This window comes from Phoenix dactylifera, chromosome 10 (genome assembly GCF_051530095.1).
Source record: "Phoenix dactylifera cultivar Ajwa chromosome 10, Ajwa_hap1_PhDact_Kaust_v1.1, whole genome shotgun sequence".
In the NCBI taxonomy this organism is placed as follows: domain Eukaryota; kingdom Viridiplantae; phylum Streptophyta; class Magnoliopsida; order Arecales; family Arecaceae; genus Phoenix; species Phoenix dactylifera.
Genome location: NC_143199.1, coordinates 7325927 through 7350819, shown reverse-complemented (window position 1 = coordinate 7350819; position 24893 = coordinate 7325927). Strand labels below are relative to the sequence as shown.

The window sequence follows — 24893 nt, the reverse complement described above, 5'->3', positions numbered from 1 at the left end:
ATCATCCGCGGTTCAAGGGATCAGCTCCCAGTTCTTCCCAGCATCCACGATACAAGGATCATCACCCAACTTATCTTCCCACGCGTCTGGCTCATCTCCCCTTCATCCCGTTTAGGATCCATTCGATTCATCCTTTCTTTCTGTTTCAGAACAGAGCCTGATAAATCCACCGTATCCAACTTCTTTCCATCTTCTCCGTAATCCTCCTCCTCCGAGATCTTCTCAACATCCACGTCCTCCCACATCTCCTGCTTCCGGATCATCTCTCTACAACCGTGAGCATCCTCTGCATCCTTATCTTTGATTCGAAAGAGGGGAGGAAAGAGAAGTAGGCAGGCTATAAAAAGGGAGTCGATGCATTCCTCCTTCCCCACCGAGGGGGCATTCCCTTTTCCCCCACCGGGGCCTGCTCCCATCATCTCTCGGAGGCCAAATCCCACGGGAAGAAGAAGAAGTAAAGGGAGAGATAATAGTTTGGGATATTCTGGGAATTACTTCCCACAAAAAAAAAGAGAGAGAAAAGAAATGAAATGATAAGAGGGGAGTCGCCGAAAGAAGAGAAGGAAGAAATGGGAGCCCGCTGTTGTGCCACTGCTGCTATCGCCCCCGACTCCATGGAAGGCTGATCTCCTCTTTAGAGCTGGATGCAGCCCTAACAAAGGGACATGGGTTTTATATTTTTGATTTCTATTCTTGGAGTTGTATAAACTTTATTTTGTACTTAATGAATATTTTATTTCATCTAATGTTTAATTTCTGTGATTTTAAATGTGAAGTTTATACAACTGTTTTTCATGATCACTGAGTAAATATAAGATAGTCCATGCTTAAGGAAGATGCAGTGTGCTGCCACTTTAGATTAGGGTAGACATTTCATGCTAACTGAAGATGGATTATGCCTAAATTACTTTTGTGAAATTTTATTCAAATGCTTATTAGGCTTGTAGCCAATATGCATAATAATCCAAGAATGAAATAAATTACAAATAACCCTTGTTCCGATGTTAGTGGTGAATTCCTTGTCCTAGGTTCCCCCAAACTGATATCATTTTAATTGCATTTCTTATTAAATTGCCTAGTTTAATTTTCTTCACAAACTTTTTCTTTTAAATATTTTTCTTTAAGAAAACAACTGTACCCCAATCCCTGTGGATCGATATCTGTAATCACTATTCTGCCAGATACGTGCTATTGCGTGGTCTTTAAAATTGACTATCAGAACCCTAGAGTTCTATTAAGACCGATTATAAAGAAAACACCTTACGAACTTTGGAGAGATAGAAAGCCCAAAGTAAACTACTTTCATGTATTTGGCTGTAGGTGTTTCATTCATAATAATGACAAAGATAACTTAGGTAAATTTGATTTCAAATCTGATGAAGGTATCTTTTTGGGATATTCTACATCAAATAAGGCTTATGGAGTCTTCAACAAAAGAACCCTTGTTATTGAAGAATCCATCCATGTTGTTTTTGATGAGTCTAATGATGCTTCCTCCAGCAAGAGAGTAGTGTTTGATGATGATGCAGGAATAATTAAAGAAAAGATGGATCACATGACTCTACAAGAGGATGAACCCAAGCAAGTTGAAGAAACTTCAACAAGCCAAGAGGTAATTGCCGAACATGGGCTTACAAAGGCTTGGAGGTATGCTCACGGTCACCCTAAAGAGTTAATCATAGATGATCCATCTCAACCTGTTAGAACTAGAGCCTCTCTTAGAAATTTAAATAATCATCTTGCATTTGTTTCACATTTAGAACCTAAAAACATTGAAGAAGCTGAAAATGATGTAAATTGGATAAATGCTATGCAAGAGGAACTAAATCAATTTACTAGAAACAAAGTATGGAATCTGGTAGAAAGACCCACAGAATACCCGATAATTGGAACTAAATGGGTATACAAAAATGAACTTGATGAAAATGAAATTGTAGTAAGGAACAAGGCTAGACTAGTAGCAAAGGGTTATAATCAAGAAGAAGGTATAGATTTTGATGAAACCTTTGCTCCTGTGGCTAGACTTGAGGCAATTAGATTGTTACTAGCATTTGCATGCTTTAAAAACTTCAAATTATTTCAAATGGATGTAAAAAGTACTTGCTTGAATGGGTATATTAATGAGGAAGTTTATGTAGAACAACCTCCTGGTTTTGAAAATCATCAATACCCCAATCATGTTTACAAACTAGATTAAGCACTTTATGGTCTAAAACAAGCCCCTAGAGCATGGTATGAAAGACTTAGCAAATTTCTATTAGACCATGAATTTTGTAGAGAAAATGTTGATACAACTCTATTTTTAAAAAGGAAAAACAAAAATATGTTAGTAGTGCAGATTTATGTAGATGATATTATTTTCGGTGCTACTAACAATCGTCTTTGCGAAGAGTTTGCTGAATTAATGCAGAGTGAATTTGAGATGAGCATGATGGGAGAATTGAACTACTTCCTCGGACTTCAAATCAAACAATCCAAGGAAGGGATTTTCATCAATCAAGCTAAATACATCAAGAAAATGCTAAACAAGTTTGATATGGATGGAAACAAGTCAATTGGCACTCCTATGAGCTCATCATGCAAACTAGACAAAGATGAATCAGGTAAATCAGTAGATCAAAAGCTGTATAGAGGTATGATAGGATCTTTATTATATCTTACAGCAAGTAGACCTGATATCATGTTTAGTGTATGCATGTGTGCTAGATATCAATCTAATCCTAAGGAATCACATTTAATTGCAGTTAAGAGAATTTTTAAATATCTAATTGGAACAAAAAACATAGGTCTATGGTACTCTAAAGAATCAAGCATAAACTTAATAGGGTACACTGATTCAGACTTCGCTAGTTGTAAACTTGATAGAAAAAGCACCAGCGGGTCTTGTCAATTTTTAGGAGAGAATTTAATTTCATAGTTTAGCAAGAAACAAAACTCGGTTGCACTATCTACGGCTGAAGCCGAATATGTTGCTGCCGGAAGTTGTTGTGCTCAAATCTTATGGATCAAGCAACAACTTGAAGATTATGGCATTAAACAAGATAAGATTTCCATAAATTGTGATAATACAAGTGCCATAAATCTAACTAAAAATCCAATTCAACACTCAAGAACTAAACATATTAAGATAAGACATCACTTCATAAGAGATCATGTGTTGAATGGTGATGTGATGCTTGAATTTGTTTGCACTGATGATCAACTTGCTGATATCTTCACAAAACCCTTGAGTGAAGATCGATTTTGTATTCTTAGAAGAGGGTTAGGAGTGATTGATCCATTCTTATGATACTCTCCTATAATTCATTGATTTTGATGATTAGCTTATGTTGGATATAGGATTTCTCGTCTATGGTCATCAAATCATTCATTAAGTTCTAAAGATTTTCATATCTCTCTCTTTTGGCATAGAATTAACTGAGTTTTTGGTTATGTGCCAGAGTTCGAGTCGACTCGAATAGATTTCAGAGTCGGCTCGTGGGCGAGTCGACTCGCGCATGTTTGGGAGTCGACTCGAGGTCGGTCGACTCGCGCCTCACCGGAGTCGACTCGAGGTCGGAAATCCGACTTTTAACCCTAAGCGAAATGTTTTTTTTTTCTTCTTCTCCACTTCTATTCTTGGCCGCCACTGTTCAAAAACCTAGAGTCGTCTCCGACCTCGTCTCCGACCCATTTTAGGTCCTTTCCCTCGTGGTTTCCTCCATTTTTCTTGTCCTTCCTTCGGTTTTTAGGTCAAAATGCCTAGAAAAACACTTGTCCCGAAACGAAAGAGACCTCTCTCCGCGAGCGGCGCCGAGAGACGGTCCAAGGCGAGAAACGAACTCGTGAGGCCACCACCTCCGGTTCCTTCTCCGCCGAGGACGGTTCCCTCGCAATCGTGCGCCAGGAGGGTTGTCTCTACCGGGAGACAAGTCAACTTTGACTTCCTCTCCCGGGAAGGGTTCAACCTAGGGCATCACCTTAGAGCCCAAAACTTAGAATATTTTTGTTCTCTTGACTTCCCTACCTACCCAGGGTTAGTTAGGAAATTTTATGGGACCATCACAAGGGGTGGCGGTGGTGTCCAAGGGGTAGTAGCCAATGTCCCCATTCTTATTTCAGAAGATCTCATTGCTAGGGTCCTCCACTTGTCTCGCGATGGATCGCTCCCACACATCCCACAGATAGGACAGAGGCCCTTACGGCCATTTTAGGGAGACCACCCCAATCCCCCATGGAGGAGGTGTATGCAAATCAGCTTTCGGCTGAAATGCGACTCCTCCTGAGCATCATATCCAGGACCCTTTTTTCTAAGACTGGTCGGTTTGACTTTGTCTCAGAAAAGGACCTAGCATTGATGTTCTACATTCTACATGACATCCCCATAAACTTTCCAAAGCTAATCTATAGGTATCTCTGTGAACCCTTAGATAAGCCTAGGCTAAGTCTTCCCTACGGTATGCTCTTTACACGTATCTTTAGGGAATTAGAGGTCCCTATCCTTAAGGGAGAACCCACACGCTTCCTAAGGCACACTGATCATATGGGTGAGGGGACTCTCCACAGAATGGGCTTTCATAAAGTAGAGGGAGTTTGGGTTAGGAGAACATCTTCATCCACACCATCTGACCCTACTACTCACCATTCACCTAGCCCTGACTATGACCAGGACCACTACACAGCTCCTCCCACTTTTCCATCCACTTCTGGTCCCTCATTCCCTGCTGAGCCATCTACTTCAGCTGGACCCTTTACTGCTCCACCACCTCAGCAGCCCCTGGAGGTCAGGATTTGTCCGGAGCAGCTCCAGGAGTTGAGAGACGATATAGTGAGGGAACTCCGAGGTACCCCCACTGCTCCTTCCACTGATGTCATCCCCTCCACAGTAGCCGTATCTATGATGATCGCAGAAGTTAGAGAGGAGATGGCCAACATGAGGACTCTAGTCCAGGGTCAATACTTAAACCTGATAGCCATCAAAGAAGATACGAGGGCGATGCGAGACAGCATCACAGAAAACTTAGGACGGCAGAGTCAGGGTGCAGAAAGGCTTGCAAATGCCTTAATGTTCAAATTTGACACCCTCCAAGAAAATATGACCCAACTAGCGGAGACACAAGCCAGGGCAACCTCCGAGATCATAGCACAGTTAGGGAATGTGTCTGAGGGCATGAGTTTAGTTCTGCAGGCTCAGCGGCACAGGCTAGGAGCCTCATCATCCACCCCCAGACGACCTTAGTTGTATTTATTTTCTTTTATGATGTAAAGTCCTTTTGGACTCTTCAAAGTGTAATCAAATTTTGTGATCAATGAAATCCTTTTCTGAAAAAATTTGAGCATTGTCTCTTCTGTTATGATTCAATGAACTGAATGTTATATGTCTCTACATTACTTCTTTGATACTTCACCTTTTTGCTATGATGACAAAAAGGGAGAAAAATATGATGTATTGAATGTAAAGGGAATCACTAAACAAGAAAATCCTTAAAGCAAAATGTAATTTGTTCTAAGTGGATTCGATACCTCGAGGCTCATTATCCCTCTGTCGGGGCTCCTCAGGAAGTAATCTCCATAATCTATTCAAGAGATATTCGGAGATTAGTTGAATCATACTCAAGAACAAATTGTCAGATTTTCCCTCTGAAAGTAAGAATTTAAGCTCAAAATTTTAAAACATTAAAAGAAAATTCAGATAACTTGAACTAGACTTAAACAAAATTGAATGCACATGTTGAGGGGGAGAATCTGAAATCTTAAGAAAGCAAATTCACTAAATACATATAAGCCAAAACAATTGATTGCATGATTTGAAGGCTTATATAATTCCAAATGAAAGGGGGAGCTTTAATTTCAGAATTTACTGACTCACACCTTTCAATTTTGGATAAATCAAATAACTAGACATTTGAATTCATTTCAAAACCTTGCTATGAATCACTTCTTGGCTGAGCAATTCATTTTACAAATACTCAATGTTTTGTCATCATCAAAAAGGGGAAGATTGTGGAGTGATTGATTATACCCCTATTTGATTTTGATGAGCTCAAAGCATTAGAGTATATTTTATGTTGTACTAATGAATTCAATCTAGTGTTTCAGGCAAATATATATGAATTTATGTTTAAGTGCCTCGAGCTTTGGTACAAAGTATTTTGGCTAAGTGTTGAACTCAGTTTGAACCAAAATCTGAAGCTCGAGTCAACTCCAGAAGATTACGAGTCGACTCCAAGTGTTTCAGAAGTTCTGACACAAGCTCGAGTCGACTTCGATACACTACGAGTCGACTCCGACTGAGAACAGACAGAAGGATAGAAAGATGATTTTCAGACCCTGTCACCGAGTCGACTCTCGAGGATTTCGAGTCGACTCCGATGCTTGTCGAGTCAACTCCTGTCGGTTCCGAGTCGACTCCCAAGGGTAACAGAAGAAAGACAGAACGATGGTTTTTAGACCCTGTTACCGAGTCGACTCCAGAAGGTTACGAGACGACTCTGAAGTTTGGCGAGTCGACTCCTAATCATGCCAGAGTCGACTCTCAGAGGAAAGCGGACTGAAAGGCAGAAAACCAAACTCAGTGACCCTGTGAACGAGTCGACTCCAAGTGCTCCAGAGTCGACTCCTAAGTCAGCCGAGTCGACCCCAACAAAGTGCGAGTCGACTCCTAGGCAGCTCAGATCAACAGACAGAGGATCGATTTTTCGGGCTCTGAGAGCCGAGTCGACTCCAAGAGGATCCGAGTCGACTCGAGGTAGAAAACAGAAAGATAGATTTCTAGAATCCTGAGAATGAGCCGTCTCCAAAAGTGCCGAGTCATCTCCAGATATTGGCGAGTCGACTCCAAGACGGGACAGCACTTTAATTCAAATCCTGAACAGTGGGCGAGTCGTCTCCAGTGAAGCATGAGTCGACTCCAGCAGCAGCCGAGTCGACTCCAGATCGCGCGAGTCAACTCCGACCCCAACGGATACATTGTCAGGATGTGCAGACTGTACAGAACGGCTACAAATCAGTGTCTAACGGCTAGTTTTCGAATGGAACTCCTTAAATAGCCCCAGTAAACAGTAGCAGACATCAAGAGAGCTATTCCATTCAAACAAAAAGGGATTTCCACCTACCAAAAGCTCTCAAGAGTAAATACAAGAGAAAGAAGTAAGAGGTGCATTCAACTCCATCCAACAGACACTTCCTTCGCATTCAAGGCTCTTCTTCTGACATCAAATCTTCAGCGCACTCAAAGAGGAGACTCAGAGTTCAAGAAGCTCTTTCCTCTTCTTCCGAAATCTATTTGAGGGCTTCTAACTTTACTCTATTCATATTGATTCATATTTGCTTTTTAAGAAGCTTTCCTTGTATCTTTTCCCAAACTGTTTTTTTCTTACTTGATTCAATCAGGGGATTGAATCAAGGGTGGTAAAGTTTGTTGGTGAGCCAAAGTTAAAACCAACGGTGTAAGGGTTTGATTGTGATCCCGGAAAAACAATCGAGTAGTTCTAGTCGGTGAGCCTGTGAAAACCGACCGAGTTCGTTGTGATCTCGCGAAAACAACAAGTTGGGTTGTGAACTTGTAAAACAACCGGCTGTAATCCTAGGGATTATAGTGAACTCCCAAGTGCAGCTTGGGGAGTGGACGTAGGAGCAAGAGTTGGCTCCAAACCACTATAAACTCTCTTTTGTATTAATTAACTGTCTCTTCCATCCTCTCCATTCACTACAACTAGTAATCTAATTAATCTACTTGCAATAATCTTAATTAATTACTCATTAAGTTTTTATTTGTCAATAATTACTTAAAACCCAATTCACCCCCCCCCCCCCTCTTGGGTTGTCTCCTTGGGCGACAGGGCACTTGACCAAAAGATCATAGAATCTTTTTCAAAGTTGGAAAAATTCCTCCTCAGATTTTTCTCTAAAAGTTCTGATGGCATCCTTAATTTTTTCAGTCTTTACCATGGGATAGAATTTAGCCATGAACTTCCTAGATAGTTGTTCCCATGATGTGATGGAATTTGAAGCAAGAGAATACAGCGATGCAGCAGCACGATCCTCTAAAGTCATGGAAAACAACCTTAATTTAATACCCTCTTCATCTAAGTTTTGATTTCTAAATGTTTGACAGATTGTCAAAAATTTGTTTAGATGAATATACTGTTGTTCACTTTCAAACCCATGAAATTTGGGTAACATGTTTATTGTTGCAGCCCGAATCTCGAATTGGGCTGCATTATTAATTGGTAATACTATGCAAGTAGGGGGACTAGCGGATGCGGGTGCGAACAACTCATTCAAAGTTCTAATATGTTCACCCATTGTAGAGATTGATGGTTGGCTTACAATTCGCTGATTGTGATGAAAAGTTCTATCAATCTCAGGATCAAATGGTGTTAACTTACCCCTTAATGACCTTCTACCATGCATACATTATCAACAATTCAGTAGATTTGACTCCTAAAATGAACGAAATCCTAAGAGAAAAGAAGGGCTAGACACAGATGACCACAACCAACACCACACAACAATTTGACTCTATTAGTCTTAGAATTAAGTGAGGTTTAGTAGCTTCTTAAATCTAGTTGCGTGGAGAATTATTAGGTAAAAATTCCTAAAATTCTCTCCTAGATTAGACAGCTCCTAATCTCCTTTTCATATTAAGCTTGAGCTTACCAGTTAAGCGATCCAGTAACCAGTGACCAGAAAAGTTTCGGGGTGTGTGGTGGTGCCAGAAGGGATACACCAGTACCACAATACCCGTAACAGTTCTCACTGTTGTAAAACTTTCCTAGACATCACCAATTACTAAATTCTCACTGGAGTGGCTTTCAGCCGCTTCTTTCCAAGAGCCTAATTGAGCTCGAAAACCCTAAGAATAACGTCTAATTGATTTTAATTTAAATTGGCTTAGGATATGTATGCAAGGTGGTGATTTTTGGGCTAAGGACAGGTAATGACTTTCTGACCTTATCTTTTTAATGGATTTTGCCCTTAAATTATTTTATGCAAATGCTTAATACTAAATGCAGCAAATATTCAATGATTTTTTTTAAAAAAAAGTTTATGGAACGTCATTAGGTTGTACTGATTAAATGAGCAAGCAAATTTCTATATTTATATATTTCTTTTTTTTATTATTTTTTTATTTTATGTTTTTTTAATTTAAATTTTTATATAGGAATAACTTGAATGTAAACTAAAAACTAATCCTTATGCGCCAGTCAATCTCCGAATGTCCGTTGAATAAGCTCTAGAGATTACTCCATGAGGAGTCCCAATAGAGCTATGATAACCTCGGGGGATTGCACCCTATCAATTACTAGCAATTTTTTTTTTTTTAATTAAATTTCAAATTTCCAATTTCAGAATTCAAATTTTGAATTTAAATTTTTAAATTTTAGAATTTTGATTTTTTTTAAAAAAAAATTTTCAAAATTTTAAATTTCAAATTTCAAATTTCAGAATTTAATAACTACGAAATTATTAACTAAAGATAATCAAAACAAGAAAAAATTAATAATAATAATAATAATAAAAAACTTACTACCGGAGTGCGTTCACTCCGGACATCCAAAATTCGATTTGATCTTCGTGATCGTTCTTGCTTCTCGATTTGCCTCTCCGGCAATGGCACCAAAATTTTGTTGTCCGATTCCTGTTTACCTAAAAATAAGCTAAACAGATCATTGTTAAAACCGACAAACAAAGTTTAATTTAATTATACTCTTACCTTTTCTACTCGAAGAATAGTGGTCGTAAGAGGTCGATCCACAGGGAGGCGATTGGAGTTGCATAAAAATCAAACATTCATTCGGATTCAAAATCGATTTTTGAATAACAAAAGAAAAACATTATGTCGGGGATGTTGAATGATTCTCTGGTCTACCAGAGAATATTTTCTAATTGAAATTAACTAGAAGACATGTACTTAGATTCAAAAAGCATTTACATATTTAACTAATCAAAGAAGAGCTTTAGCATAGAAAATGGATGGAAGTTAAGAAGATTGAAGCCTGGAAAATAAATTGCATAAAAAAAATTAAAAAATTGCATAAAAAGTGGAAATTAAACAGAACCTAGAACAAGGATTTCATGAAAGAAAAATGATAGATTTGATAAAAATAAATTGATTACAAAAATAAAATGAAAATGGGAAGCCTAATGCTTCCTCCTTCTACAAAATAAAACATAAAAACAAAGGAAGAAAAACCACAAAACTCCCCCTTTCTTCTCCTCCCCTAATTTTTTATTCTTTCTTTTCAAAACAGAGCCATGCTCCGTCTCTTTTTTTTTTCTTTCTCTTTTCTCTCCCAAACTGAGCGCTCCTTCCCCTGTTCTTTGGCCCAACCGACCTCCACCACTCCTCCTTCACCGAGCGCTCCACCCTCCTTCTTAAATAGGTCGTCCACCCCCCCTGATTACGTTGAGAGGATCATATGGGCTGTGCTTGGGATGAATCGCGTGACGCTGGGAGACTGAAACGGAAGGTTGGGAAGAGGACGTGGATCCGGATGAAGAGCGTCGCGGGATCGACGGGAGGAAGGAGAGGGCGGATGCGGGATGCTGCGATGGCTGACAATGAAGGCTACCGCGGGATCTTTGGCATGATGCGGGAGGCTGGGATCATGCATGATCGCTCGGAATTGGTTTTGCTGCTGGTTGCTTCCTTTACGGATGGCTGATGAAGAGGATGGCTGGATCATGGGGAGGCTGATTCGGGAATGCTTGGATCACGGGAGATGCTTGGGGGATCCGATTGCTGGGGCACAGAAGAGATCCGGGAAGCTCGGACGCGGACGATGGGACCATTGCTCTTCCCTTTGACGCGGAGAGGCGGATGCAGAGGCGGGGTGCAGCGTGGGATCACGGACGGAAGAGGGGCTGGCCGCGGGATCGACAGGAGGGCGCCGTGGGATCGCTGGGACGAGCCGATCATGGCTTGATGGGCGCTGGGAGAAGGACGTGAAGACATGCTGGGAGAAGAAACGGACGTGTGGTCGGCACGGCTGATCGTGGGACGCTGCTTCGATCGCGTTGATGGCGTGGAGGATTGGAAAACTGGCTGGATGGCTGTGAGGCGTGGTGGGGACGCGCTGAAGACGCGGACGGCCTGGCACGATCAAGTTGGTGCTGCAAGGGCGGACTTGGGAGCTGGAGACGCGTCTGGGCTGATCGCGAGATCCTTGGGACGTCGCTAATGGTGTGGAGGATTGGGACGCGGTTGGGACGCGTTGGAATGCTGGCTTGACTTGAGCTCGGGCTGCCGGGCATTGGGCTGAAACCCAATATTATTGGGTTTCTTGGATTACTTGCACTCAAACACAAATACAACGTTAATTAGTTAATTTTATTATTAATGATTAGCTATAATACTAATTAAGATGGTATGACGATTGCACTTTTGTGCTCTCATCAAGTGCCAAGCGACTCGGTACCTTATGTACGAGGGCAAGCTATATCGTCTATCGTTCACATCGCCACTCCTCAGATGTCTCCGCCCCTCAGAGGCCGACTACGCGATGAGGAAAGTGCACGAAGGAATCTGCGGAAGCCATCAAGGATGCAATGCTCCCTCGACCGTAGGAACATGCAATGACGCCCCGGCCCAAGCTCGGGGCGCCCTGCAGTGTCGACTACGAGCCGAAGAGGCTCCCTCAACCGCAGGAACATTCAACGACGCCCCGGCCCGAGCTCGGGGCACCCTGCTGCGTCGACAATGAGCTGAAGAAGCTCCCTCGACCTCAAAAAAAAATTGAGGGCCCCTCGACCTTAGTTCGAGCGCCCAAGTTAAAGCCTAAAAAGATCTACAAGGCCAAAAGGCATCAAAACTCATGACCACCTTCTACCTAAAAGATACCCTAGCGAACTGCAGTGTGAAAGTTAAACAGGATCCCAATCTTAGGTTTCGCGTTAAGATCCGAAGCAGACCTGATGTCCGATCTCGGTGCCTGAAATGCGCCAGCGGACGAGCTCGAAAATAGTGAGCTCTTCATTGACTTTGCAAGGCTATGTATCTTACCATCAGCTTAAACCACCCCAGCTCGGCTCGAGAAGCTCGGCCTAAAGCCGTTAGCTCCAAAGATATGAGAGGTGTACCCCACTCGACACATACATCTTCACGAACATTTGGTCGTAGCATAGGACGATCGACAACTCGGCTACTTCCTTCGCTCGAGCCAAAGAACGACTCAAACTCGAAAGTCGGGGAAAAATGATCGGAGGCAAAATGGATCGTCCTACTCGAGCATGGAACCACCCAATTTCTGCCGAGCAGACCTCAGAGCCGAGCAGGCCAGGCCTCGACCCCGCTAAGAGTCGAGCCAACCTCGAATCCCACTGAAGGCCGAGCCGACCTCGGCCAGAGGCCAGGCCGATCTCGAACCTCGCTGAAGGCCGAGCCGACCTCGGCCCCGTCAAAGAACAAATCTAAAAAGATATCTCATGAATTCTCCGCCCGTGGGATTGATCTCCGTGATTCACGCCGCCTCCGGCTAATGACCAGCTGATCACAGCTCGGCCCGAGACTTCAGGTAACGGCCGAGACCCTCACCCTATAAAAAAGGAGTAGGAAAAGGCCTTCGATAAGCCATTAAAAGCAAGACAAAGCAATTCAAAACACTCAGAAACCTCTCCAAAAACTCTGCTAACTTAGCCATCGGAGGGTCCTCGCCGGAATTTTCGGCCAAGACTTTGTGCAGGTATCCCGAACACAGGAGGTGGCTTCCCTTCTTCCCTTTCTCCGTCCCGGCCGGCGTCTTCTCAGCTTCCTCCAGTGTGGTCACCCTCAGGCCAAATTTCAACCACAACAATCCCCATTGTTTGTTCATTACATTCCTTCTTTACTCATGGATCATCACAAAAATCGATAAGCATTTAAAATAGCTTAATGATTAAAGAAAGCCAAAAATTAATGGCAAACTTGTAGCTCATGTCCTTCATTTCTCCATACCCTGTCTTGATGTTGCCAATCACTGATGTACATAGCCTGGGATGGTGTGAGCTTGGCGAGCACGCCCTAAATTGCCTAGATGGAGAGCCACCACCTTCTCATCCATGTGCATGGTCATCACATAAACCTTCTTCTCATCTTGCTGCTGCCTCTCCTTCAACATAAACTACTTCGAAAAGATGTCGCCTTTCTTTAGCTCTGGCTAAGCTATCACCTACAGCCAATTAAGCCACATAATCCCATTACAGACCAATATGGATGCAGGCACATGCCACTTTTTGCATATAGATGCTGGATAATCTTAAAGGGTGATGAAATTCTACTAAGGACTTCTCAATGTCTACAGTCATGCTTGGAGCAAAATTTAAAGATAATGAACATGGAATCTTCAAGAGTTATTAAAATAAAATGTCTGGAATATTTACTTATGGCGAAAATTTTCAATTCATTTACCACTTTAGTTACTCAAACTCACCGAATATTATAACATTTAAAATACAGAAAAATTCAAATTTTTAGTAGGCCCCAAATTGAGTACGACTCGGATCCAAACTTGACTCGACTCGCCTCGACTATTACCAACCTTGAGTCGATCTTGAGTAGCTCGAATAGTTTTTTGAGTCAAGCTCGAGTAGCAAAATATTTGACATGAAACTTGTGAGCCTAATCGACTATATATATTTTTAATAATATTATATTTATAATAATATATATTATTAATTTAATATTTTAAAATATAATATTTATTTTTAAATCTGACCTAACTTCTAACTTTTGTCTATACCTTTTAATTATGACCAAGGCTCGAATTCGAGCTCAAGGTTGAGCTCGAATTCGAGCTCAAGGTTGAGCTCGAATATAGCTTGGTTGATATCCGAGTCGAGACAAGTCAATTTCAAGTATTGTTTTTTTCTAATTGAATCAACTTTGAGCTTGGATATTAAGACTGGTTCGACCTCGAATTGAGTTTTGAGTCTAACTATTTTGAATCGAGTTGAGCTCGAGCCTCTAACTACTCGACTCGGCTCGGCTCAGTTGAACCTCTATCCAAAACTGTGTTGTTCCTAATTATTCTCTGTCATATATAATTGCACTTGCATAGGAACGTAGGGTGAAACTGTCTTGGCTTATATTATTGGTTTTCAGATGTTCACTGGTCCTCAGCGTATGCATTTGAAAACATACGGTAGTGTTTTGCTTCCAAGTGGGTGATTTGCATTTCCACTTACAAGCGAATAAAGTGTACGAAAGGAATGATATAAATTTGAAAAAGACAACCATCTTGATTCTCTTGCAACCTTTGTCTATTTTATTGCTATCCTTAATATACGGAAATCATTTCTTGGCCTTTTGTGTTCATCCTTAAGTATGTTATTGTTGATAAGTAAATATGTTTTTGAAACCGATAAAATATGCTAATTAAAGTCACACGTTTCATTTTGGTGCTGATATTATTTCGAATTCTTGCTTGTCGTACCAAATCTTTCATATGTTATTTTGATGCGGACACTAGTGCTGGGCTGATTATTTTACGGGATCACGGTCGTCGCAGAAGGACGGTCCACCCACTTTCGTTGTGGTTGGATTGACTTATATTATCTTTATTATTTTATGTTGGTAGGATTAATTTGCATATTGTCATTTGAGGATCTTGTTCAGATTGTTTTCTTTATACGGACCTATCTGTTATTTTGTGGCCCTATATGTATATGGGGCATGCATTTATTTTTTTTAATGAGATGATGCATGAAAATTAGACTTCTTCCTCAATTCATTGCTGATATTCCATCAAAGTTGCCAGGTTACTTGATGAATCTATGGTTCCATCTACAGGTAGTACCCTAGAACCATATGTTTTGTTTCATGGCAGCCAAGTTCCCGGTCCTGGTACTGATTGCAGGGCAAATCAATTGGGAAGTGATGAACAGTTGCACATCAAACATTGTCCTGTGATTCTGATGTGTCCTGTAGCGCCAATATGGATTCTGCCACCAAACATACAGAAAGCTCTGACTGATTTGCATTAACCAAAACATTTATAGTTGCTTCTAACCGATTAGCATTAACCAAAACATTTATGGTTGCTTCTAAAGAGAAACAAGATTATTCTAATGCCAATGCTCGAAGCAAGCTATTTATAGTACTGTGCTGTGTCAAGGATATAGATGTAGGAAACTATGAAAAGAATGATAGTAAAGGGGACATGCCCTTTTTAGTAATCTTGCAAGTGATTCCTTTGTTAGACTCATAATTACAGAAGATGGATCATAGCACGGTAAACACCCTGATGAAGTTTCTGCAAATATACAAGAACCCCAGTCAATTGCCTGCCATGCACAGGGTAAGCAAACTAATGAAGAAGCACAACTGTCTCAAAATGAATCATTATCCAAGGCAGGATCGTGCCTTATGGAAAATAGTGACGGTGACTACGTGGATGCTTCCATTCATTCTGATCAATCAGAGTATCAAAATGGGAATCCTGACAAATGTGACAAATGGAAAATGAATAGGAATGAACTGGAGAATGTAAGTGCTTTACAAATGCCATCAAGCACTTCTGAGGGAGAAATTTCACAATTATCTAGAAAGGGGAAAAATCTAGTCTCCAACATAAAAAAGAAAAATGAAGAGCAACAAAGTCCAATTTCGACCAATAAATCACATACGATCAGTCATCCCATGTAGTACATGTATAGTTTAACAAGAGCTAAACATAGTCCTCTCACATGCATCATACGACACAAACTAGTTATTAGTAATTCCAAAGCATAAACCTAACCAATGAGATAACATAAACCCAAGCAGTGCCATCAGCATAGAGACAATCGGCAACTTGAACCATAGACGCACGAAATCATAGCTTACAAAACTAGATAAAGCCAAACCAGATGCATACCTCTTGTCATTCCTTACATCAAAAGAGAGAACTCAGATGCCTCTAACTGGCTGTCAAGCGTTCATGCCAACTGGCACCTCAAAAGTAAACAAAACATCCACCATTACAAACATAAAACTAAGCTCCAAAAGGACTGGTGACGGTCAGCTTTTTCTGCATAACATCTCGCCAACTTCCTTCCAGTATTCAACTAATTTATGGTCTTGGGGTTTCACCTGTTCTAGCTTGCCTGCAGCAAATATGGCGTATGCATCAGCAGCATACCTGTGGAGTAGACAAGACAGCAGCAAAACATGTCAGCCCACTAGAATATTCTAGCCAGATGTTGGGGAAATTGAACAAGAAAAACTAACCTCAACTAATTTGATGGAAACAAAGAAGTTAAAGTTAGATCCACTCACTTGCCAATGCCAGGGAGCTGGGTCACATGAGTCCAGTCACCTTCCAAGTAACGTTCAGAAAGATCAATGATCAACTGAGCACGCTTCCACTGCAAGCCCAGGCTCCGCAACTTATCCGCTATCTGCTCCTTCAGTTTCTTGTTCACGGACTTTGCATCAGGAAACAGAAGGAAAAAACCTGGCAATACTTTTCGAACCTGCACCCGAGGTGACACATGAATCGGCCGACGGCCATGACAAGTACAATCTATATGCATGTTCAATTTTTGTTTGCAACTTGTTTCCCTTGTCAGTTTTTCCATATTAGAAAAAGACCTTTTGAAGTCTTTATTATGGGGGGCAGGGGGGATGCGGTCTCTCTACTGCTCTAGCATGTATATATCAGCATTTCATTCTGGCCAGTCACTAAGGAAAGAGCAGCAGCAACCTATCTAGGAATCTAGCAAGCAAGAACACTGTGCAGGGTGAGAATTAATTCAAACAAGAAAATCCAGTTCATACCCAGATATCAGGTATGCTATATATGCAGCTTATTTTCCCTCCTTTCTTTTCTTTTTTTGAACTTTTAGGTTTCCCATTAAGCCATTCAACTCTGCACCCAAGTTGTTTTCCCACTTTATCTTATCCTTTTAAGATTATGCGTTCACCAAAGGTTCTATGATATATCTGCCCTCATCAGATTATTTCCAACAGTTGGAGTATGGTGCAGCATAAAAGAGGATTTGAAGAACATTGAACATAAAGTTCCCAAAGATCTTGCCATTGGTCAATTTAGGAAGACCGAAAGAAAGGAAACAGAGCAACAGATCGGAACATTGTTCGTTTCTTCTTTTATGGTTATGCAATCACTTACGATGTGTTACTATGGTCAGAGTAACCAAATAATTTCTCAGCATCACCAGTGCACTTGCATCCGATTGTAGGTTGGCTGTGGCAACATACATGCTCACGTACTTGTATACCGAATTTGCTCCACCATGGTCAATAAGGAAGTCATGATCAATGTCGAAGGTCCGTTGTATTTACCATAGTTATGGCTATTTTCCTACTTTCCAAAGCTTTGACCTGATGATCAAGATTGATGGGTACCAACTATTCTTCCACATGGTCATGATCAATATCATGCAAATCCGAGTAAGCTTTGGCAAATACATTGCCTTCTTTTTGGGCTTTGCTATCAATTCGGATAACAATTTGTTCCCACCCTCCCTTCAATTTTCTTATAGCCTTCCTGGTTCATCAATTTGAGCAAATTAATATAGGATTCAGCTAGTAGCAAACTTCAACCTGCTTCGACATCAGCATCATCAAGATGGAACAAAGTCATCCAGGGTGTGTTTTTTCATGGTTTACAACCTTCACCAAGCTTTGATTTCACAATCAAACAATAATGGAGTCAATTTTGAACCATAACGTGATTACAAGAATTGAATAATTAGTGATACATCTTCTATATTAAACAATATCCTTCAAAACACATGGGTATACCTTTTATAGTTTCTTCGATTACAACATAAATAGAAAATAATCTTGAGCCATCCTCTTTTTCTAAAAAAAATACTTATATGATATATACAAAATACGTATAATTAATTGATATCTTCAATTATTTTGATAGTAATTTTTTAAAATATTTTAAAAGGAATGAAATAAAAGTATATCCATTTTTTATTTTATATCAAATAGAAAAAGTTAATTCTTCGTATGAAAAGAATTGATAACTAAAATGAATACCATACCTGAAGTTATATGTGGACCTCTAGAGAGGTGTTACATTCAACCTTGTCCAAATTATTGATGAAGAATTTTTTAGACATTTGGTAAGTGGTATATGCGGCCTCATTAAAATTAACAATAATAATATAGGGACGCTTGGCCAAAGGACCTCAAGTAAATTATGTGGTCTTATTTATATCCGTAGGAAGAAGGATTTGTATGACCTCATCTGATTTACCGATTCATCAAGGAGGATTTATATGGCATCATTGAAGAATTCATACTGCCTTGTCGGCACCGAAACTAACAAATTCCACCCAAGATGCCATAATAATCTATCCAAACTACCATAATAAGCCAAGCAATCCAAAAGGAGACCAAGCCATTATGGGAAACATTTTAAATATGGCAAGCGGGTAACGTCCATCTAATCTGGAAGTAGGTGTTTGAGCGAGGTGTCCGAGCGAGTCAGGGAAGGAAATTACTTTTGCCTTTATATGCTTAGCAGAAAAAAACTCTTTTACGGGCTATTCTCCAAGCAGCACGACCTCGCTACCTCCCGAAGCTGCCTAGTCACACAATGCAGTCGGAGCTAGAGACGAGGATGGACCAGGCTTATCCAGAATAAATATCATCAACTTGATGAATTAATTTTAGGATATAGGACTTTCCTATTAGAACAGGTTGTTCAAAAGGATCCCCTGTTCTTCCATCAAATATTCTGCTTTTTTCTGGATACTCGGGTTCAAATACCCATAGTAAGCCAAGCATCATGGGAAACTTAAATTGACACTTATTAGGTTGTATATTATTGTTTACACCAGCTAAGACTTAAGAAAACTTGGCTGCGAGAGGACAAAGATTAGAAAGGGCATGAGTTAAGGGTTGCATTATATTTGATAACATTGATCCGAACCAAACCCAAAATGTTCGGGTTTAGGTGAGTTCATTTTGAATCGGCCCCATCCTTTCTTGACCCACACTACACCCGAATGATATTAGGATTCAATTAGGTGACAAAAAGATCCATATCTGACCCAGATTTTTAGATCGGGTCCAATTTTCGAACCCAACCCAATCCACGAGTCTTCAAATATGGATTGAGTCAAGTCTAATCAAGTTGGCACCGTGTTGGCTCACAAGTTGACCAAACCAACTTGAAGTTCTGATGCTAAGATAAAAATGTTGAGAAGATAGAAAATTAATATCATTAAAAAATAAAAACGAAATATTTTTGTTATATAATTTACAACATTTCAAGATTTAATTATAAGTCTAGAAATGACGCAATTATTGAAGAAATCTATTAAGAAATCTCAACATTTTTCCACTTTATTATTTTTGTTTACTCAGATTTTACATCATCCCTCGTGAAAGGCATCAAAGGCTATTCAATAATGCTTGACTATAAGCACTAATCTTTTGTAAATCCTCTAAGCCCACTATAAAACAACTACACACATGAATCCTATTCCGTGCTCATTCCGAAGAAAAGGAGTGGGACATCCCAGACATGATTATTGGAAATGGCTCTACTAAAGACTTAATATATTGCACGTAATCTACATGTTGCATTAAACAAAGGTTACAACTATCATTGCAAATTGTACAATGTACATTCTTGTTAAAAGAGATCATTTACAAGTATCTAGTAAAAGCAATGTTCATTATGGTGAAGTCAAATTGAAGTTTGTAGCATGTCAATGCTAATAATATTCAAATGTTTTTGAACTAGAGCTAAAATCTAAACAGTGTTCAAAAAATTCGGAATTGCAAACAACATCTAAAGCCTCTTTTTCAGAATTCCTAGGCCGCTTCATCGCATTTGTTCAAAACTCTAGCTCTAGGTCTTGCATCAATGCGGTATTCATTGCAAACCCAATCCATACAAAGTTTAAGATGATATCTTCTTCAATGAGAAGAAACAATTATCAAACTATGAAGGTTATCTGATGCAAAATTACTGTTACAAGAGCATAATTCCAAGTATGGTCTTCCAAAGAAGAAAGATCAATCAATTAGACAACTAATTCGATAGTGAAGTCACGAAAGGGACATCCGTCAAACCATAGGAAGGAAGATCCACATCTTTTCCACCTAAACCTACACATCCCACTTGGAAACCTTGTCCATCATAAAGTTTTGGATAGTGTCAGGCCGCCTTACACAAGATTTGTGCATCCATCACTTTTAGGTGTGGTGAACGAACAAAATCAAACATTTTTGCCAATAAGGATTGGAAAGAAAGGGATTGATAAGATTACAAGGAAAGCAAGATGTTGGTTCTAAGACCTTTCAACAAAAAACCACTTTTGATAGAAAATCTTGTCAATAGACATTGTTCTTAGACAAGCTAGTATAGGTCATCATGAAAACATTGCTTCCAAAATATCTTGATAACAAAGGAACATAGTACTATGGATAGCGCAATCCATTCACATTGGTCCATAATGCGATGACCCAAATATATGGAGCTCCAAAACTCCCTATTTACTCTAGGCACATTGTGTTCGAGATTACAGGCATCATTTATACGTACATATATACATATATACATACAAGCATACATGCATGCATGCATCCATACATGAAATGCATACATACACACATGCATGCAAGCATGCATCCATCCATCCATCCATTTATGTGCATCATGCTTGCATGCATACATATAGTTTGAGCATTAGGATTTAGGGACATACCTATTAAGTATAAGATTTTACCATAAACCTTGACAAATTCACAAATAATTCATCATCATATTTTATATACGCATGTATACATATAGATACATGGTACCAAGCTTTTAAATAATGGTGAAGCAGCTTGATGTCCACCAGGAATGGGCCGAGATGGGGCGAGTCGTTTACCATCCTGAGTGTTGGTATGAAAGGTGTCTCATCCATGGAAAAAAAATACTAGGACAACCCTATCCCGCATTATTTAAGACCTTGATACATGCATGCATGCATACATGTGTATATAAATATATACATACATATATGTGCTTGTGCATGTCTTTATTTAACCATTGTTATTAAATGACTAGATCATTAATTATAGATGTTTAAATCACTTAAAAGTTGATTAGGTGATTAAATAAAGGAAATTATGCATGTCTATATACATGAGTTGCCTTAGCTATCAAGTTAACATGAGTCATAAAACTAAGCGTGCAAGTTGACCAAAGTCACAAATTTTCCAACCTTGTTAAACAAACTAGTTACAAAAGGTGAAAGTTACACTAAAAAGAGAAACGGAGCTACTTGTTTAACTTTTAAGAAGGAAAAAAAAGCTTCCTTTGTTAGGTTGATTTGATTAAAGAAATATTTACACTACTTTGATGTTCAATTGTATTGAAAGTGTAGTTAGCACTTGAATGAGGTGGATTTAAAATTTGGGAGGCCTGTGTGGTGTTCTATAACATAAGTTGCATTGTTATCTGGACACAACACATGAGTGGCAAATGCCCATGTGTCATAAAGTGTCTAACATAGCAAGCTTAGAAAACTAAGGACATGGCACCAATTTCATACATATATATATGTATCTTCATATGTATATATGTTCATATGTATATATGCATGAGTGCAATGACACACACATGATACACATGTAGCACCTCACACACTAAATAAATATCCGGTCTGTTTTTCAACTACTGAGGGCAAACTTGAAGTTTCTTCTAAAATAAAGCCCAACCCTCTTGGCTCATGATGAATCGGATCTAATAACCATTTGATCTTAAACCCACTTTCCATAAGATATGCGCCGCAGATCTTTCTACATTCTAAATCCCTAAGGATCAATATGGTTCCTATGGCTTGCCCCCTATAGCAATGAAGGTAACAGACATGCCTATAGCAATGGGATGTCATTAAGTGTCTTGAGTAATTTTTCAAAATCAATGAATATCTAATACTGGGCTATCATGTGAGAAATAAGATTCTAATCTCAAACACGAACAAATTAGATTCGTAGCTGAGGTTAAGACCCTCAATTATATGATCGTAACTACAGATATAGAAAGCTGATGATATATGATTTGTTTGTGGCTCTATACGAACCAAAGTCAAAAGTGCAATGTAAGGAAACAATATAGACATTAGGAAAACTATTTTGATAAGGTGATAAGGGCCTGTAAGTGTACAGAATGACCTTGTGTGATAATTAGATACTAGCCAAGGCCAACAAACATAAGCATATTACCTTATTCTGTTATTATGATTGGAGGATTGCTTTGTACATAAGGTGATTCCAACTTGGGAGAAGCAATGCCACACAAACCATCTGTCCATGTTGGAAAATATGCTAGCACATCAAATTAGTAAATAGAAAGGCAAGGAAGGAGAGAGAGGAAAAAAAAGTAGCTAGAATGAGAAGGGGAAGAAAAAGAGGGAAAAGCCCACAACCACCGCCTTGCACAGCAATTGTTGACTACTATATGCCACTGTTGCATGGGCATTTCTACTACCCATATAGGAAAGAAGAAAGACAATCATATGGTGAGAACCTGATGAGAGTGATTTATGACAACATATAACTTAAGAAATAATTAGAGCTAGAAGTGGGCCGGGCCGGATTGGGCCATGCCCCTACTCGAACCTGGCCCAAATTTTTTCTCGAGCTTCGGGACAAGCTTAGACCCCAAAATTTTTGGATAATCCAGGCTCAATCCCGAGCCCGAGCCTAGCCCAAATTATCCGTTTGGGCCAAGAATAGATTCAGCCAGACCCGATTGAAATTTAATATTTCATAATATTGCTTCACAAGGCAATAATCTAGTTAAAAATTTGGCTTTCTCCTATAGCACATGTAAATGATGCATGATACATTATTCTCAGCCAATGACATACTCGAGCCCAGCCCAAAAAACAAATGGGCTCTACATTTTAAGCCCAAACTCAATTTGAATTTTGTCGGGCCTAGCCCGAAGCCCAGCCCAAGCGCATTTCCAGCCCTTTCTATACATTACCTCTACTCTTCCTAAGCAAGTTCATGTAAAGAGGCCATGCAATGGCATGTGGCAATTCATCCATGATGTGGATAAATTAGTTTCTTTTTTAGTTCTAACAATGACAACTAGTTATACATTTTCACAAGTTTCGATAGGAACTTTGCAATTGTATGTTTCCATCAAGGAAACTCCAGGCCCAGTTAACACCGACATGGGTTCGGATGATAAAATTTTGATTTTGAGAATCATGAATGGGCCGCATGAAGCAACTAATTTGACATATTAGTGCAGCCTTAGCAGCTCTAAGGCTTCAAAATAAAATTGATATGTTTCAAGTCCCAAATCTTGCAAGATCTGAAATTCTTCTTATAAACAGGAAAAAAAAGAGAGGGGCTAAAGAAGAAAAGAAGATGGAATACAGGAGGAAAATAAGTCCAGAGAAATTAGGCAAGAATTGATGAAGGGCATCTGAGACTAGCACCTTCAGTAACATCAAGAACACCTCAAATTTCGAAAATATATTTGGCAAAATCATGCAATGGTCGTACCAAAACAAAATTAGGAGAACATGGCGATAGCACAAGCAGAACATTGGCTTGGAGAGGAGAGTGGAAGAAATAAGGTTTGATATGATGACACAAAAGTGATGTTTAAGGCAACTAGAAAGTGATGAAATTACACCCAAAATCTAGTGATAAAAATTCAAGAATGCAGACAACAAAACATCTAGGCATCTTTTCTAACGTCCCTAGGCTACTTCGTTGCTCATGTTTAAAGCCTTTTCTCAAGGTTTTCCGTCAATTTGGTACTCATTGCAAATGAACGAATAAAACTTTTTCTGTTATCTTCCTTATGCAAGCAAGGGCAACTCATCTCACCAATAAAACTTTTGGGGGAGAAAAGGGAAGCTACCTGATCGCCCGTTGTTACATTGAGCAGGATGCATATAACCAGGACCCTCCAGGGATCGAAGCAGTGTCTTTCTTGCAGGAGGTTGTGGGATGACCGCGGAGCATCCCACATATCGTGATCACTGACTCTCCTGTAGGCGTCCGAGTACTTCTCCTCGGCAGATAGCTGGATGCTGCGCCGCTTTCTCCTCCCCTTGCTGCGTTTCTGCGGCTGCCTGTTTGCATCCGTCCTGCCTTTGTTGCCCGTCGTCCTTGGCCTCTTCCTGGTGGCCGCGCCACTGGATGAGGCTTTCGCCTTCCCAGTGATATCTTTCTTGACATCAACGACGACAAACCTCTCGGCAGGACAGGGGAAGAAACGGGTGACCCGTCTGACGGTGGTGGTGGAGGCGGCTGTCATCTTCCTTTTCCTATTCCTGAGAGACGGCGGTGGAGGAGGAGTGCCGGGGCTAAGGAGGTCTTCTCCCTTTCCTATTCTATCATCAACCCTTCTTCCTTTGTAGGCAAAGGATGCAATGAACTCGGCAGGCGACAGGCCGTTGAGGATGCTCGCCGGTCTTGTCATGGTGGTCTTCTTCCTATTGGTAGTGCTCTGGAGCGACGATGATGGTAGTGGTGGTGGTGGAGGAGGAGTATTGTTGTTGTTGCTGTTGTTGCTGCTGCTGTTGTTAGGGCTGAGGAGGCGCCATCCCTGTCCTACTCTTTTATCAACCCTTCCTCCTCCTCCTCCTCCTCCTCCTCCTCCGCTGCTGTTCCTCTTCCTGATACCATCGTCATGTCCTCCGCCTCCTCCTTTATAGGCGAAGGATGCGAAGAACTCTTCAAGCGATTGGCCGTCGAAGGCAGGCTTGCTGCTGGTGGCCATGGTTTCCTATCGATCTCCTCCCCTTCTTCAGGGATTTCAGCTGGGCAATTCAATTAAAAAAGAAACGGAACGAAAGAAACAAACCGCGGCAAAACGAAACTTGAATTTGAGACCAGGCGCCGAAGAGCAAAGATCGGGGGATAGGGCATCCCCGCTCGACCCGCCGTTACCCTCGCCCTCCACCCTACGCATTCTTTAAAACAAACAAATAAATAAATAAATAAATTT

General features: G+C 40.2%; 1 protein-coding gene across 3 annotated transcripts; it reads right to left on the bottom strand.

Moving 5' to 3' along the window:
- Window positions 1-14941: 14941 nt before the first annotated feature.
- LOC120105929 (uncharacterized) lies at window positions 14942-24665 on the bottom strand. 3 transcript variants are annotated; one of them, XR_015969241.1, is made up of 5 exons: window positions 23802-24665; window positions 16217-16413; window positions 15816-16079; window positions 15323-15398; window positions 14942-15212 (listed from the first exon to the last, which is right to left on the bottom strand). XR_015969241.1 is itself a non-coding variant. In XM_039118715.3 (3 exons), the coding sequence occupies exons 1-3, from the start codon at window positions 24663-24665 to the stop codon at window positions 15959-15961; spliced, it is 1182 nt and encodes a 393-aa protein (XP_038974643.1). In that variant the 3' UTR covers window positions 15738-15958. The 3 variants fall into 3 exon arrangements, 1 of the variants encoding a protein (XP_038974643.1); XR_015969240.1 differs by lacking the exon at window positions 15323-15398; XM_039118715.3 differs by lacking the exons at window positions 14942-15212; window positions 15323-15398 and having other exon boundaries at window positions 15738-16079.
- Window positions 24666-24893: the final 228 nt, after the last annotated feature.